We start from the raw sequence: 16,756 nt of genomic DNA, 5'->3' as shown, positions 1-16,756 counted from the left end.
CTCGCACTGTCACCTTGTGTGTGCGTGGGTGTGTCTGTCTGTCTCTCACACTAACTCTCTCTCTCTCTCTCTCTCTCATTCTTTCTTACTCTCACTCTCTGTCACATCCTCCACCCACCCCACTCGTTTTCTCGCTCCCTCTCTCTCTCTGTCACACTCTCCCCCCTCTCTCTCCCTCACACTGCCGCACGCACTGTCTATCTATCTTACATATGTGCACACACGCATTAACATTTCTAATTCTGCCTTAGTTGGACTCATTACTGTTGCCTCCTTTCAAAATGATTGAAGTGCACCCTGCAGAACATTATTTTACCTCACCCAGAGGCTGAGAGAACCTAGGCATCTGCACAGCAACTTGGACAGTAACAAATTGTCTCTGGCGAAATCCATGTATTGCTTATGTTTGACCAATGATCTTGTATACAGACATTGAACAGTGGTGAATGAGGAACACTGTCTCCAAGGGAGGTTATGTAAAGGTTTCTTTCTGAAGCTAGTCATCTGTTGTGTGAAGATAACTCTGCAAATGTTTAAAGTTTAATATAATGATTTCATTGTCGAGACGGAATAATGTTTGTTCAGTCTTGGTGCTGTCGACGCATCTGTTGCCAAAGATGTAGTCTGTACTGAGTCTGGTTAATGCGCAGTCTGATTAAGGGGATTGTGGCAAATTATATGTCTTGATCTTTACCTTATTAATTGCTACCTTCCTGTATTTTTTTTCTATAGGTTACTTCTTATGGCGGGGAATTGCGTTACACGATCCTGCACAGTGTCTCCCCAGACTCTTTGCCAGTCACTGGGATGCCAGACGTTATTCTACAAGGCAACAATATCTTCCTGGAGCACTACACGGCTAGGAAGCCACAAGCTGGCATTCCCTCAACTTTCTCTGTTCCTTTCAAAGAAGTATGTTGTCACTGTTTCTGTGATCTAGTGTATATGTATCTGAGATGTGCACTGCTTTTATCAGGGATCACTGTGTAATGGGGAGTCCTCCACTGATCAGATCCTGAAGTGTGAACAGTTCAATCCCATGTGGGAAATGCAAGACTCTTTCATTCTAAAGAAGGTTCCCTGGGCCAGAGACATTAATTCCGCTTTTTCTCCACAAATGCTGCCAGAACTGCTGAGTTTTTCTCGCAGTTTCTGTTTTTGTTTCTGATGTGCAGCATCTGCTGTTCTTTCGGGTTGTTTTGTTTTTGGAAGACCTTAGTGTTCAGTTCAAAGGCATTGTGACAGGAAGCTGTCATGTGTGTTGTGCTGAGAATGGATTGGATTATCCAAGGATGAGATTCAGTGCCACATATTGCACCTATTATCGGCTGTGGTCGGAGATCTACATTGCATGCTGCTGACTACAAGACAGCGTAGACAGTAGGAGCGACAGTGCAGCTGCGATCATCACATGTGACTGGTGTACTTGACAAGACACTCAACATTCTATAGCCACTGGAGTTGGGAGCAGTGATTGATTAATGTGCAGACATGTAGCGATTGTGCATGGGAGCAGGAGAAGATAATTCCCTCATGGGGGCCATGCCCAGGAGCTGAGTCCAATTTGTTTAATTTAACGCAGCGTATTGTGTTATGATTTGCTTCAATGTGTAAACGTTATCGAGGTCCGTATGATGTTGGTGCTGTAATTGGAGAGGATGAGGAAGAACCCCCTATCGGTCTTCATGCTCAAGATCCCAGATATCCTCAAGCCATTTTACGGGCAGCGCCTGTGGTTATCACTGCTGCTTCACAGCGCCAGGGACCCACATTCAATTCCACCCTCACACGACTGTCCATGTTGAGTTTACACATTCTCCTCATGTTTGTGTGGGTTTCCTCCAGGTGCTCCAGTTTCCTCCCACAGCCAAAAGGTATGCAGGTGAGGTTGATTAGCTATGCTAAATTGCCCATAGTGCCCAAAGATGTACAGGCTATGTGGGTTAGCCATTTGAAATGCAGTGTTACAGAGATAGGGTATGTGCAGTGGGTGTGGTTAGGATGCTTTTATTTGGGTTGGTGTGGACTCAATGGGCTGAATGACCTGCTTCCACACGAGGGATTCTACCATTTCCAAGTAGGAGTGGCACAGGAGGATTACAGCGAATTATTGCTTTACTTCATCCACTGGGAACAATTAACTGGCCTAACACTCGAGATCTGTTTTACTGGGATGCTATTGTGTTTCCTGTCCCTTCACCATATCCAGGAGCCCTTTTACCTCATGTGTCCTCACATGCATGAGAAGTGTACAGCTTCTATCCAATCCCTGAATCAGATTCACGTGGGATTCTCCTCTGACAATGTGCACCACCTTCCCTTGATTATTGTGACTGGCCACAAAATGGAGGGCATGTCAGTGAGCTGAAGGTCACTCGACTAATGGTCAACCGTTTTCAGTTGCATCTTTTCATTGTAATCATTAGCCGATCATGCAAAATATACTCAAAAGAGTTAAAGGTGGATATGGTGAAAAGGTAGATAGACCATAGTCAGAGAGGAGCAGGAACAAGCAGCCACATAGGCTATTCCTTCACTTTGTCTTTTTGAACTATTCTAGCCACCTCATTATATTGAAGTAACCAATTGAGATTTGCTTTAATGAGTAATGCCTGGTATTTCAAGTTCGATTTCTGATCACCAGCTTGCTTAAGGTCCTAGTTATGGGAAGATTCCAGATTATGGCATAGCTACCAGATTGCGTTGCAGTGAGATTAATATCTTGCTGCTCTTCACTTTGCAAAGATTGCAGTGAGCTTAATTATTATACTCAGTCTCACTGCCAACCACGTATACTCTTGGTAATCAACTGTGAAAGAAAATGCTGTTCCTTTCTTTGTGTTCTTATGCTTCCAATGTGACTTCTTGCTGTTGAATTTAGAATACTAGTCTTTCCACCACAGAATGAATTGTCAGCCTTTGTTAGGACTACATCAGCTGTAAGAAATATTAAGGGATGTGTGCAGAAGCTCAGAGGAGTAATGATGCTGCTGGAGAAGACACCCATTCTGATTTCCTGCCACCTTTAATACCTGCAATTCTTTTGTTGAATGTGTGAATTAAGGAAGAGTTTTTTTTTAATCCCTTTCCAATTATTCACTAGTGACTTTGTTTTTTTTTCAGACTGCATGGCGACGGGCTGATGGCCAGCCTGCTACCAGGGAGCATCTCCTGATGGCTTTGGCCAATATTGATGTTGTGATGATCCGAGCAAGTTATACTGAAAGGATGACTGAAAGCAGGTTAAGTGTTGGCCCATCCCTGTATGAGTATTTTAACTCAAACTCACTGTTGCATGTGCATAACCTTTCAGTATCTTTGGTACATTGTCTGCTGCCATTGCTGCAGATTTGATTTCATACTTAGCAGTTGGCTTGGTATCGCAGACCTCGAAGTAACAGTTACACCAGTACTGAACTCAAGAGTTGAGTCTGCGGTTGACAAGGCTACAAACAAGCTAACTAAGATTGGTTAGAAGTATTGGACCTCCTCAAAATGTAGCTGAAATGAATTAAGGAAACTTCCAGCTTGTATAAAATGCTCTGTAAGTTATACAAATGACACTCAAAACTTTGGAATTGTTATGAAGGACCATGAATGTTCTTTTTTCCTAAAAATAATTCTTGAGCACAAGGTGGCAGTACGAATTTTTCTTGCATTTGATTAGTTTATTATGTTCTGATCTTTTTAGTCTCGGTCCACTCCCAGATTTCAGGGCCAAGTGAATAGACCTCATGTTTTACTACAAAAACAGGCCTGCTCCAGTACTTCACCATACTCTCATGGGAACAAGTTCTGTTCACATGTTACTTTAATGTGGAAAGTGAATTGCATGCAAACTAAAATAAGTTTTTTTTCTGAGAAACAGTTTAGCTAAATAGAATTTGTGCTGCCTCATGGTATTCAGGTCACTAAATGCCAGAGATGCTAGAAAACAATTGGGAACACATTTAGATAGAAATCCTGTGTGCATGTTATGTGACCCAGGTCCAAGAAATGGTGCCATTTGTGTTGTGTTTGGAGATTAATGCAAGTGTCCATTTGCAGAATATCCCAAATCCAGATGGATGTAGCTGTCCCACATCCCACTGGACAGGAACAGGCAGTTGAAGTGGAGGAATGTATTTGCCCAGAAGGATACAAGGGATCGTCCTGTCAGGTAAAAAGAAAGAAAAGCTTTCATTTATTTGGCCTCTTTCATGACATCTGGATACCCCAAAATGCTCCATATTCAAATTAGAAAAATGCCCATGTTAAGTTAAAACCAGAAGTTCAAAATTCCAAACGTATTGACTTGTGATCGGGCAATAGTTATAAATAACTACTTCTCAGCCAGAGCCCTCCATTTAGTTGATGTCGTTTGAATTTTTCCAATGAGTATGGAATAGTAGTTGAAATAATTTTACTTAATGTTTTAAACAAATAAAATTTCACATTGTTTATTTTTTGCATAATGTTTTGTGGAATCTCTTCTATGCAGGAATGTGCTTTTGGCTACACACGCACAACGAGTGGGTTATACCTGGGAATGTGTGAGCGCTGTGATTGCAACGGACACTCTGAATGTGATGCAGACACTGGGCAATGCTTGGTATGGATGCTTCTTCAATACATCAGATTGATCTGTCATGTAGCCTTTTCCAATTTGGAGAAATGTTTTGTTTTCGTGGCTAGCATTTCCATAACTATTATGTTCTTGTACTTGATGCATGACTCTGTTTTTAATTCCTCCATCTCTTCATGTTCCTACAAATTCATAACATTTTCATGGTATAGTTTGTGTATGATTTTAGCATGAGGTAAAAAAAAAACTTGGCGGTTTAGCAACACATCCCAGTGTGGTAAGTATGTAGGAGATCTGTTGTTGTGAGGAAAAATGAGAAGTCACAATATTGCACCCATGCCTGCAATTAACAAATTTTGTTCCATACTTTGGAGCAGTAAGCAAGCCTTGTTGTAAACTCAGTAAATGTCATTCACTTTTAACAGATCCACAATGTTCATCCAAGTCCACTGCTCCCCTCAGAATGGCAACAGTAGATATCAGCCTACAGCAGGGCCTGGGCACATCCAAACTTTGCCAATTTATTCTAAGGGTGAAGGAGTCACTGACAAGGCATAGCGTTATGATTTGCCTCAAGAAGGTAACAGAATAGTTTGGTATAGTTGAGGGGCTTGCTAGACCACTTCACAGGGCAGGTAATTGTCAAATCCCCACTATCCACATTTTGGGCTTTACCGTTGACCAGAAACTGAAGTGAACAAGCCCTGGTCTAGATTAGAGTGGTGCACATCAGGCAGCATCCGAGGAGCAGGAAAATCAATGTTTCTGGCAAAAGCCATGTACATACTATGCTCCAAATATAGATTAGAGTTAGACCACAAGTATAGACTGGGGATTAGACCCACAGATGTAGATCAGAGACTGGGGATCCGACCACAAGGCTGTAAGAAACAAGAACAGGAGGAGGCTATTCAGTCCCTTGGGTTTGTTGCTCCATTCAGTGGGATCATGGTTAATCCAACATTTGTCATATTCGCTTTCTTGTGCCTTCCCCTTAGTTCCCCTACTAATCACAAATCTTTTATCGCAGCCTTTAATAAGGACTGTGCCTCCATAGATCAGTGGCAAGGAGTTCCAAAGACATTCAACCCTGAGAAGAAATTTCTTGTGATCTGAGTCATAAAACTGATGCAGCTTTATTTTGAGACCATGTCCTGTGGTCCCAGCCTCACCCATGAGGGGAAACATCCTCTCAGCTTTGACCCTGTCAAACCCCTTTAAAGAATCCAATATGTTTCAATAGGAGCACCTTGTATTCTTCCTAACTCCAGTGAATAGAGCTCCAACCTGTTTAGCCTTTGCTCATAAGATGATTCCCCTACACTAGGGATCCACCTGTTGAACCTTCTCTGAAGTTCCTCCAGTGAAATAAGATATTTCCTTAATTCTGTGAAGGGTACTCCCTTCCTGTCTCTCCAACACAAGTCAAGAGTGTGATGGCATATACTCCATTTGCCTGGATAAGTGCAGTTTTAACCACACTCAAATAAAAATGGGTACAATCCAAGACACAGCAGCCTTATTGATTGATTGACTATCCATCTACCAAATTAATAATTCACTCACTCCACTGTCAACTGTGTATATCATCTCCAATGTACACTGCAGCAACTCACCAAACTTCCTTGGGCAATGTCTTCCAAACCCTGGACTCTGTACCATCCAGAACCATAAGGGCAGCATATGTATGGCAATGCCACTACCGGCGAATTACTCTCTAATACAACATGAACTCATTGTCTAGATTAATAGGTGAATAGTATATTAATAGGTGATGACCGGTAGGTTATGTTCCTGCCATAAAAATGCGGGCAGTGGAAACTTTTTGAGCAAGGGGAAATCCAGCCATATCACTACCCTTGTTTCTGTCAACCCCCCCCCTCCCAACCCACTCCCACCCCCATCCCCATTATCAACGTCCTGGGGTCACAGTCATTGTATTGGGTTAGTTTTATTAATACTTTGGTTATAAAAACAGGTCTGAGACTGGGTTCTGTTTGATATTTGGTTCCCCTGAGCTCGCTGTCTCTCCCCATCATCTTTACAAAGTGTTCAAATATTTACTGTTCACCCGGACAGGTACAGCTGCCACCACCAGTTCAGGCAGGGTGGTTCATTCAACTGATGCATCTAGTACTTGAACTCTGTATTCAGCAAGTGAGACTTGTCATACAATTCTCAGGATTCAAATGCAGCAATCAACCTCTCCCATCACAAAGACGCACAGCAGAAATCATGTTCCTTCAAGGTTTCTGAGTTAGAATCTTGGAGTTCCCAACCCAACACCATTTGGAACCATACAATCATTGCCCTGACTGGAGTGTTCCAGAGATAGAGCCTAGCACCACTTCATAAAGTAACTACAGATGGACAATAATTTTTGACTTGCCAATGACACCCTCATCACAAAGTCTTGAAGAAGGGTTACACCCAAAACATTAACTTCTCCACCTCCTGATACTGCCTGGCTTGCTGTGTTCTTCCAGCCTTCTGCTTGTCTACCCTCATCCTGAGAGCAAGTGATAAAATGAAACACTGGGTTTATGCGCAAAATTTTCATTATAGAAATTCTCTCCTATGTTGACAGTTCGATTTTAAGCTATCCTTGCAAATGCACACCTCGGTCACAAATTTATTTTCTACAATCAGCTCTTATAATGTATTTGGTTCTTGTTTCAAATTTTTATTAAAAATCAGCTATTGAATTGAGTCAAAATGTCCAAATGAAAGTCTCTCACTGGCATCGTCAGTCTAACTCGTGTTACAGGAATGTGCTTTTTAGATTTGGCTTTTCCACTGATTGTCTGAACAGTTTCATTGGTAACTAGTTTGAGAAGGACAAGAGTCTGACTGTTTAACTTCAGCAGGATTATTGGGGACCTAAGCGTAATATTGTAGCCGAGACATAATTCATTCATTTTATACTAGCAGAGACCCTCAAAACATTTATGAGTATCTTGTAATAAGGAGGATATCTTCAAATGTTAATCTTCTCTTCCTCTGTCGTTGTCTTGCCATCTTGTTCCTTTTATCTCTTTCTTTTCATCAACGTCCTGTTCTCCATCCTGCCTGTTTTTCATCCTTAGCCAAGGGCAGTAAGGAGTAGGAATTAAATGTTGGTCCAGCTGGTAGCACGCACACATAAAAGAAAATCCCCCATTTCACTAGATCGCTATACTTTATTGCCCATCCTATGAAGTGCACGTGCCCTTTTCAAGATACCCACGATGGCAGCAATGTTCAGAGATGGTGTTCGTTGGGAGCTTTGAGGTCTCTGGGTCACATAGAGTGTTCTGTATTGGTGATGTATTTGTTTAGGAAGACGTACACCCCAGCACTGAAACTAATGATTTTTAATGAAGTGCCACATTACTTCCATAGCTAAGGTATATTATAGACAGGACAATGGTGCAAATTAAGGGTCTTGATCATCTTGTACAATGATCTGAAATTTGGACACATTTTGGAACATTTGAACTGTCACAAACCCATTTGTCAGGCTCAAAAAACTTTAAGCCCATTTTGATTTAATTGGGAGTTGAAATCAATGGTATTAATAAAAAGTTTGAGAGATCTAATTCAGACTGCCAGTCTACTGTCAGCAGTTATATTCAACCGTGCAAAGCCAATATATTGCTGTTCAACTGATTTGGTTACTTTGCCATAACCAATGAAGGCACAGAGCAGTTTGTGTGTTTGCAAGGGTGATTCTCGAAATCTAACTGAGGCAATAAGGAACTTGCAAGTTGCTCAATACCAAAGAGGCTCCCCACCATATTGCAGACAATGTCGAGCTCTGATTTGACTTGCTATCCTTGCTGAAACTTGCTTTGGATGGAATACAGTCTTGAGTTGGGAATTTTACAGAAGAGTATCATCTATTTTTCTGATTTTAAATGGCCCTGACATTAGTATCATTAGTGTTTTTTTAAAAGAAGACACAATGTTTAAAAATAGTTTAAATCATTAAAGTGGTTTTATAATTGATGAAATGGGAATGATATTAATAGTGCATGCTTTCTGCTGAAGGTATCTCTCCTTTTTTTTATTGGGGAAGTTATCTCCAAACAGGGTTGGTAGACCTTAAGTACATTAATCAGAGTGTTTAGAAGCTTGCTGTCTGATAGTTCCTCAGATGTGATGGGGATACTGGGGTCACGTAGGATGTTCTGTATAGGTGATGTTTTTGATTTAGGAAGGAGGAAGATGACTTTAGGCAGTAGAACTAATTATTTTAAATGAAGCGTTAATTGCTGCAGTACCTGATAATATAAAATAGTATTATACGACAGGAGACTGGCTTGAATTAAGAAGCTACTTTCTTACATTTTCTGACCTTTATTAAGGCTGCAGTTCTTTGAAGATCAATATCAATGTTTCAGTTTTAAGATTTGAATAAGTACTAATATGATCGATATTGATTTAGCCGCATTAGATTTTCACTTTCTATCTGCCCTCATATAGCATTTCTCTGTATTGTTATATTGAATCTGCTGTTGGTCAGCATTATGTTAAAGCAGTAGTGAAAGTCGGTGTCCTGTTTCAACACCCAGTTGTCATTTTGATACATTCTCCCTTGTCTTACAATAAATATTTTTGTGTTGAATAAGAGTGTATTTGCAAATCATCTTTTGTGTGGGAGTCCATGTTGTTCCATGTTGGATGCAGTGTCTGAATTAGCGCAGATTTTTATTTTCTTTCGCATTATGTGCTCTTACCCCAAATGTTGGCAACTGAAATTTGATCTTTTTTTTCTTATGTGACCTACAGAATTGCCTTCACAACACCGGGGGCCTCCGATGTGAACAATGTGAGTCTGGTTTCTATGGCAATGCCAGAGGTGGAACTTCAAATGACTGTAAGCCTTGCCCTTGTCCAGGCTCCACTCCCTCAAATCAGTGAGTTCCCTTTTTGTTGAAAAACTGAAACTTACTTTGCTGCAATTTGCATTGTAAAAAAATGTCATGAATAAAAAAAACACTTTCTTTAATTTGTCTTTCCCTTTAAGAGATTCTATTAGAAGTCCACTGGTGATTAATGTAAATGAAGCAATTTGAAAGAATAAATGCTGCAATAATTTGATATTCAACTTTGTTAAACAATTGTTAATGATTAACTATGCAATTTGGGCGAACTGCTTAAAAAGCTAATAGAATTACTTAGAATTAGAGTCTGGGAATGTTTATATGAATGCTGGACATACCTTTGTCCTCAGTATAACTACTGTCCTGTTCTGATATCATTGCTTGTTATTCTGCTATTGCTGGTAACAGTTTTGTTCCTTCAAGCCAAGCTCCTCAATTATCTAAATTAGATTACTTACAGTGTGGAAACAGGCCCTTCGGCCCAACAAGTCCACACCGACCCTCCGAAGAGAAACCCACCCAGACCCATTCCCCTACATTTACCCCTTCACCTAACACCATGGGCAATTTACCTAACCTGCACATTTTTGGACTGTGGGAAGAAACCGGAGCAAACCCACGCAGGCACAGGGAGAATGTGCAAACTCCAAACAGACAGTTGCCCGAGGTGGGAATTGAACCCAGGTCTCTGGTGCTGTGAGGCAGCAGTGCTAACCACTGTGCCATTGTGCATTATGTTGAAGATGATTGTTAGTTCCATGTGTTCTGCTTTCTTTGACACACAATGAAATAACAGTGTTCCACATTCAACAGTCTCTTGAATAGGTTGCAGAGACTGCATTGACTTGTCAGTTTAGAACTTGACTTTTAAGAAGAAATGACAGGGAGAGAACGAAAAATTATAGGCTTTATCATGAAAAACAGTGCATGGGAAGTGGTGTGATGAAAATCTTTCAGAAAATGAAAGGGTTTGATGGGGTAGGAATAGCAAAGACTTTTCCACACATAGAGGTGTTGAAACCAAGTCTTAAGAGTTAGAAATCCTGTCAAGAGTTTAGGACAAATGTACGTGATTAGAATGAAGACTTCACGACTCTTACAAGGAATAGTTCTGGCAATGAGTATAGATTATGAAAGGAATGCCAGATAAACACGTGAGGGTGAAAGGAATAGAAGGAGATACTGATAGTATTCGACGAAGGCTGATGGGAAGAATCTCAAATGAAGAACATACACGGGCATTGACCAGTTGAACAGAGTGGTCTATTGCTTTGGTCTGCTTTTGATGGTGGAGCACTTAAGGTGACATCTCTTATTGTAGAAAAAGCACTGCCATGTATTCTGAGTAGGAATGAATGTTGCCAGTATGGAATATTTTACAGGAATTTTACTTTCTTAAACAAAAAAAGGGCACGGTGACTCAGTGGTTAGCACTGTTACCTCGCAGCACTAGGAACCCGCGCTCGATTCCAGCCGCGGGTAACTGTCTGTGTGTCGTTTGCACATTTTCCCCGTGTCTGCATGGGTTTCCCCTGGATGCTCCAGTTTCCTCCCATAGTCCAAAGATATGCAGGTTAGGTGAATTAGCTGTTCTAAATTGCCCTTAGTATTCAGGTTAGGTGCATGAGTCGAGGGTAAATGTAGAGTAATAGGATAGGTAAATGGGTCTGGGAGGGTTATTCTTAGGAGTGTTGGTATGGACTTGTTGGACCAAATGATTTGTTTCCACACTATCATTCTATGATTCTGTGAATCAGGGAGTGTTTTACAATGCGATGATTTAATTTTTCCATCTTGCCTTTAAATAAAATTCTCACAGGTGTGTATGGTGGTGACATGGTGCAATTTTACTAGTGGCAGCGGTTTTAGTAGTTATGTTGAGTCCTGTGAATAAGACCAGCACGCTGTTTTCATTGCAAACAAAAATTATTCCAACCTCCGTCATGGAGCTGCAGTGTGCTCACTCATAAACTGAATTACAGGTTATCGTCAACTCATGATCAACCAATTATCAAAAATTCTAGTCCGAATTCTACAGAAAGCTGGAACCTTTTCTTGCTGTTTGTGACAAATGTTAAGTAAGTTGAATGAGTTGTGACAAACCTTAGTAAAAGAACAGCAGACCAAAAGTGAGATGTTTAAATTTTATAGTTTTCCAATTATGGATAGGGAGCTCAAAACTAGAGGGATAGGTTTAAGGTGAGAGGGGAAAGATTTGAAAGGGATCTGAGGGACAACTTTTGCATACAGAGGGTAGTGTGTGTATGGAACGAGCTGCCAGAGTAAGTGGTAGAGGGGGGTGCAATTACAACATTTAAAAGACATTTGTACAGGCAAATGGATTGGAAAGGTTTAGAGGAATTTGGGCTCATTGCAGGTAAGCGGGACTACTTTAGTTTAAGAAACCTGGTCAGCATGGACGAGTTGGGCTGAAGAGTCTGTTTCCGTGCTGTATGATTCTATGATTTGTCACTTGCATTACCACAGTTAAGAGGCCGCTGTGGAAATTATATTCGAGAATCTTGAAATGTTTAAGGGTTGGCTCATATCTACTTTCAACGGTTTAATTGTTCACTCAGGTTCTCCTTGACTTGTTTCCTGGATTCAGATGGACAGGCAACTTGTGATCGTTGCCCCAGTGGTTACGAAGGCAGGAACTGTGAAAGGTATAGTTCACCAAGACATTCCTGTGCCTTGGTTTATCATAGCCATGTTTAATGTACGTTATTATTTCCTATGTGGGTATTCCAGTTAATTAACCCAAAGACCCACTTACTTAATTCAAAACAGAGAGTTGCTTCAGTGTGGTGTCATTTCCAAAACCAATGTCTGATTCAGATGTCCAGACCCCTTCACCGGACCATTAATATTAAGTTATGATTCTATTTAAATTCATGTTGTTTACGAAATGCTGCAAGTGAAATACCCAAACCTGGACTAATATATTCAAATCCACTTACCATTCAAAGAATATCATGTTCCGGTGAAAGGGTTTAATTTAACTGAGTCACTATAACAGGAATCTGACTCAGCAGCAGGCTCCTTGAACTTTGACCAACAGTTCTCTGACCACAAGAAGCTTGTTGAATGGGAGTTATGATTTAAAAAGCAAAAAGCTGCTTTCAGATTTTCAATAAAAACCTGCTTTCTTTGTTATAAATATCAACATCAAAATCATCAAATGTCTTCTCAAAGACTGATCAGTATTGATCTAACACATTGTAAGTCTGTCCTAGCTTGTCCAACTCAGATAAAGAAGGGTTTGTGGTCCCCTTTGAATGTGAAGCCCAATGCAAATGAGATTAGTTCATTTCATGGTGGGTACAGGCACTCAAGTTGATTTCGCAGTAAAGTTCCTTTGTGCAGTGTGTAACTGCTGTCACTGGTAACCTCCTGCAAAGAAAGCAAAGTGACCTTGAAAATCCTTCCAAGGCAGCATTCCATTCTTTTATCAGGATAATGACACCACACACCTCTGTTGAAAGCAGATAGCTCACATGTAACTTCTCCGAAGCTTTATACATTAGACTGAGCATGCAGGAGAATACCTTGTAGAAGTTATCAACTGTAGTGGAATTAGCTGAAAGCATGGCGTGATTTTCTGCAGACAACAAACCAGTCACACAAGAATACCCTTAATATAAATGTTGGGAATTGGCTGGGTTCTTGAGTTGCCGCTGCTCCTGAATTATTCTGAGTGCCATTGAGATGAAGCATATGATCACTGACTGGTAATGCAGTGTAGTATATTGAGAGTAATTTTTTTAATAGAACCATATCCCTACCAAGATAGGATCTTCTGCATGCTGTAAGTCTAGGGAGGAGCCAAGGTTTAATTAGTAAATGTTATTCGCCTGATCACTCGATAACTACCTCACTGTTTGAAGCAGAAGCTGGAAGGTAGAATGGCTGGCTGTTGAGCTCACTTGAACCACATTTTAGGATATTCCCTGTGGTTATCCATTATCACCATTGGATATATTTTGGGTTATATGCCAAATTTGTGTGGTTTTTAGAAGGAGAAGGGAATTCCCTCAGCCAGAATGGAAACCACAGTCTGATCGTTAACAGATTCTTCGTCAGCCTTTGAGGTTGCAACTTCCTTTTGACCAACAGACCAAGTGACTGGACTTTCAGCTTCTGTAAATGGGGCTAAATAGTAACAAGATATGTTGAACCTTACTTACTGTGGAAAAGCCTAAGAACTTTGCATGAATCAGTTGAAGGTTGGTTATGGGGGCTCCTATGTAGTTGCAGATTGATGAACTTCAGGTGCTTCTTGGTGGTGTGGACTCGCTCATGCCCGTACTGAAAGCTTACTAAAGCAGTGGTGATTGCTGTGCATTTTTGTCTCTTATGGTCCTTTCACAATGTCAAACATTGATTCATGGCAAGTAAGATATGTATCTGCTACTTGGTTTGACACTATTTCAAGAGTATAGCTTTTATTCTTCAGGTTGGGTGTGAATTAAATATAATTGTAAAAAAGAAATTTGTCAACTTATGTGAGTAGTTGACCTCTGCTGGAGCATTGGGTCAGTGGTAGAACAGTACAATAAAATGCATTTGTAATGGCCTGTAAAATGATGGTTCATCGTCCACTGAACTGGACACAACTGTCGAGTGTCTGATGAGATTGTCTTTGTGGTTGAATGTATCCATCCCCCACTGCCTCTCGCATTGCCACAATCCAGTTATTATGCATCTGTCCCTAAACTGTATTGTTGATTATTTTCCTTTATTGTTTGTTTGATCTCGCTCTGTGTTACCGGTTCCGCCTGAAACACATGCATAATGGAAATTGCCATTGCATTGTCCCACCAACAGCAGGCCTATTGCATAGTTCCATAAAGTAGCTGCTATGAGAGGTTGGGAAAAAAAATTACCTTTTTAATCACTCATTTTTGGTCAGATGTTTAGCTGGAAGATTTTGGTGCCTGATTATCCTTATGCTGCAGCTGACCAAGCCACTCTCAGCTGTTCCCTTCTACTGAAGAACAATCATGTTTACTACAGTAATTCACATGACAGTTAACAGCAACTTAATCCCCAATGTGTTTTATAAGCAGATTTGTATTCTGGAACTGTGTGTTTGTGCCATTGGAAATATTTTTCCTCTGGAGTTCGAACTCAGCCTGAAGTGATGACTGGAATTTTCCGATCTCTCCCAAAACGAATCTTTGTTAAGTAGTTTGGTACAGTTTCAGTTAGCTTGCAAATGGGAGGGACCTGTAAAGAGAGTGTGTAACTGGTAGTCTCACTGAGAACAGCCAAAGGATAACTCCAGGAGGAGGAGCATTTGCGTTGACTGTAAGGATTCTGAAGTTGGAGTTGAGTTGTTCAGTGAGCATGCAATGATCTGGGGAGCTGATATCATTCATTCTTGCTTTGTGGCATGTTCATTTCCTCAAATCAGATTCCTTAACTTAGTAAGGGATGTGTAGATTTCGAATTGTAGAATCATTTAGCATAGAAACAGGCCATTCAGCCCATCATGAAAAGGTCATATACTTGGTGCCATTTCTCTGTAATAGCTTTGCAATTATTTTCCCTTTCAAGTATTTATATAATTAGCTTATGATATAATTCTGCTCCTGTAACTCTTACAGGCAATGTATTCCAGGTCTTAACATTGACAGTGTTAAAGAAAAAGTTTTCTTCTTCTTTTCCCCCTAGTTCTTTTAGTTATTCTATTGTCTATGTATCTTTCTGGTTACCAATCCTCCTGCCAATGTAAAAAGTTTCTCGTTTGTTACTCTATTGAAACCTTTTATCAATTTCCACATCTTTCACCTTTCCTTTCACACACTCAGGAGAACAACCTCAACTTATGTTTTCGTCCACACAACTGCTATTCCAGGAAATCTCCTCTTCTCACCATCTCTGAGGTCTTTGCATTCATCCTGCAGTCCAGTGCTCAGATTTAGAGACAGTGCTCTAATTGGAGATTACTTTTACAGAGGTTTTGTGTGACATCAATATTGAGACAATGTCTGTTCTACTTTTCTACCACAACATAGAATTGTTCTGTGCAACTGTGTAATTTTGTAGGTGCAGGAATGACTTTAGATTCATTGAGCTGAAAGCTGCAATACCCAGAATTCTTAATTTAATTGTCTTCTGCAGATAGATGGTGCTGAGTTGTTACTGTGTAACTGGATATGTTTCCAGGATTAACGGATCATTGTCTTCCAGCTTTGGCTTGGTGGATTTCAACCTGAGGAATTGAACAGGCCTCAGGTTAATGCCTCATCTGATTGATGGCATATCTGATCCTGCAGTATACTCTCAACACTGCACTAAAATTGTCAGCCATGATTATGTGCTGAAGGCTCCAGAGTTAAACTTGAATCCCTGATCTAGTGCTCGTAGAAGAGAGTGCCACCATTGAGTTATGATAAGCATGCTAACTCCACAGTATAGTTGAAAGTTGAGGCATCTCACTAGATAAGAGTGAAGAGATCCATGAGCAAAAATGCATGGGTGCTGTGCTGTCACTATTGAAGGTAAAGACAATGACTGCAGATGCTGGGAACCAGATTCTGGATTAGCGGTGCTGGAAGAGCACAACAGTCCAGGCAGCATCCAAGAAGCAGTGAAACTGATGCTTCGGGCAAAAGCCTTTCATCAGGAATTGACACTATTGAAGTCAACTCTAATTCCCCAATGTGGAAAGAGAGTTTGAGAATTTAATGAAGCAAATTGTTTTTTAAAAAAGTGTAGGAAAGGCTTGAGGAAAATTTCCTCAGTAATCAAAAATGACACACCTGAAGAGAACTTGAATTTTTTGCTTGGGATGAACATTTTCCTGCAGATGTTCAACCCTCGAGTCACATCTTCAGGCTCTCCTGTTTGGCTGCAGTGCTGCATAACTAAGTGGAAAGATCCCAGAGTGGCTCCATTTCAGTTGCTCAATTCCACAAAGGTTATCCTGGTTGGATGGGGTTCAGAACCCCCTGTTGGAGAACTTGTGCCCTTGCACCACCACCACTTTTCCCAAATCTTCCAGTCCTCAAATGGAGCTGCTGTAATGTGTGTCAGTGGAGTGGTTCAGCTGGAATTGAGTTCCCACTTACTCTGGTCTACCTGCTGGTATTGGGTACTTAAGATTCCTTTGTCTTGCCATCTGGTGGCATTTTCCCATGTTTCCACATTAGTTAACTTGCACACTTCGCTGTGCACGGAAGAACTTTCATTTTTCTTCATATTTCATTAAATAAAATTTCAATTCTCAAAAAATAATTTTGTTATTTCATTTACTGATAGTGAATAAAGTGCTGCCACAAATCACTGTAAAAGTCATTTGTGAAATGCAGGAATTCTTTTC

At 40.6% G+C, this 16,756-nt stretch overlaps 1 protein-coding gene across 4 annotated transcripts in view; it reads left to right on the top strand.

Moving 5' to 3' along the window:
- Positions 1-16,756, top strand: part of hspg2 (heparan sulfate proteoglycan 2) — a 530,364-nt gene that overhangs the window by 263,033 nt on the left and 250,575 nt on the right. For all 4 annotated transcript variants that reach the window (XM_060851818.1, XM_060851817.1, XM_060851815.1 and 1 more), the window contains 6 exons: positions 733-912; positions 3,124-3,242; positions 4,048-4,159; positions 4,481-4,591; positions 9,335-9,462; positions 12,009-12,095. In XM_060851818.1, coding sequence (XP_060707801.1) covers positions 733-912; positions 3,124-3,242; positions 4,048-4,159; positions 4,481-4,591; positions 9,335-9,462; positions 12,009-12,095 — 737 coding nt within the window. The remainder of the gene's footprint in view (positions 1-732; positions 913-3,123; positions 3,243-4,047; positions 4,160-4,480; positions 4,592-9,334; positions 9,463-12,008; positions 12,096-16,756) is intronic.

The sequence above is a fragment of the Hemiscyllium ocellatum genome, chromosome 37, assembly GCF_020745735.1.
Source record: "Hemiscyllium ocellatum isolate sHemOce1 chromosome 37, sHemOce1.pat.X.cur, whole genome shotgun sequence".
Classification (NCBI taxonomy): Eukaryota; Metazoa; Chordata; class Chondrichthyes; order Orectolobiformes; family Hemiscylliidae; genus Hemiscyllium; species Hemiscyllium ocellatum.
The sequence above is the reverse complement of the archived record's forward strand: the minus strand, read 5'-3'. Positions and strand labels throughout refer to the sequence as shown.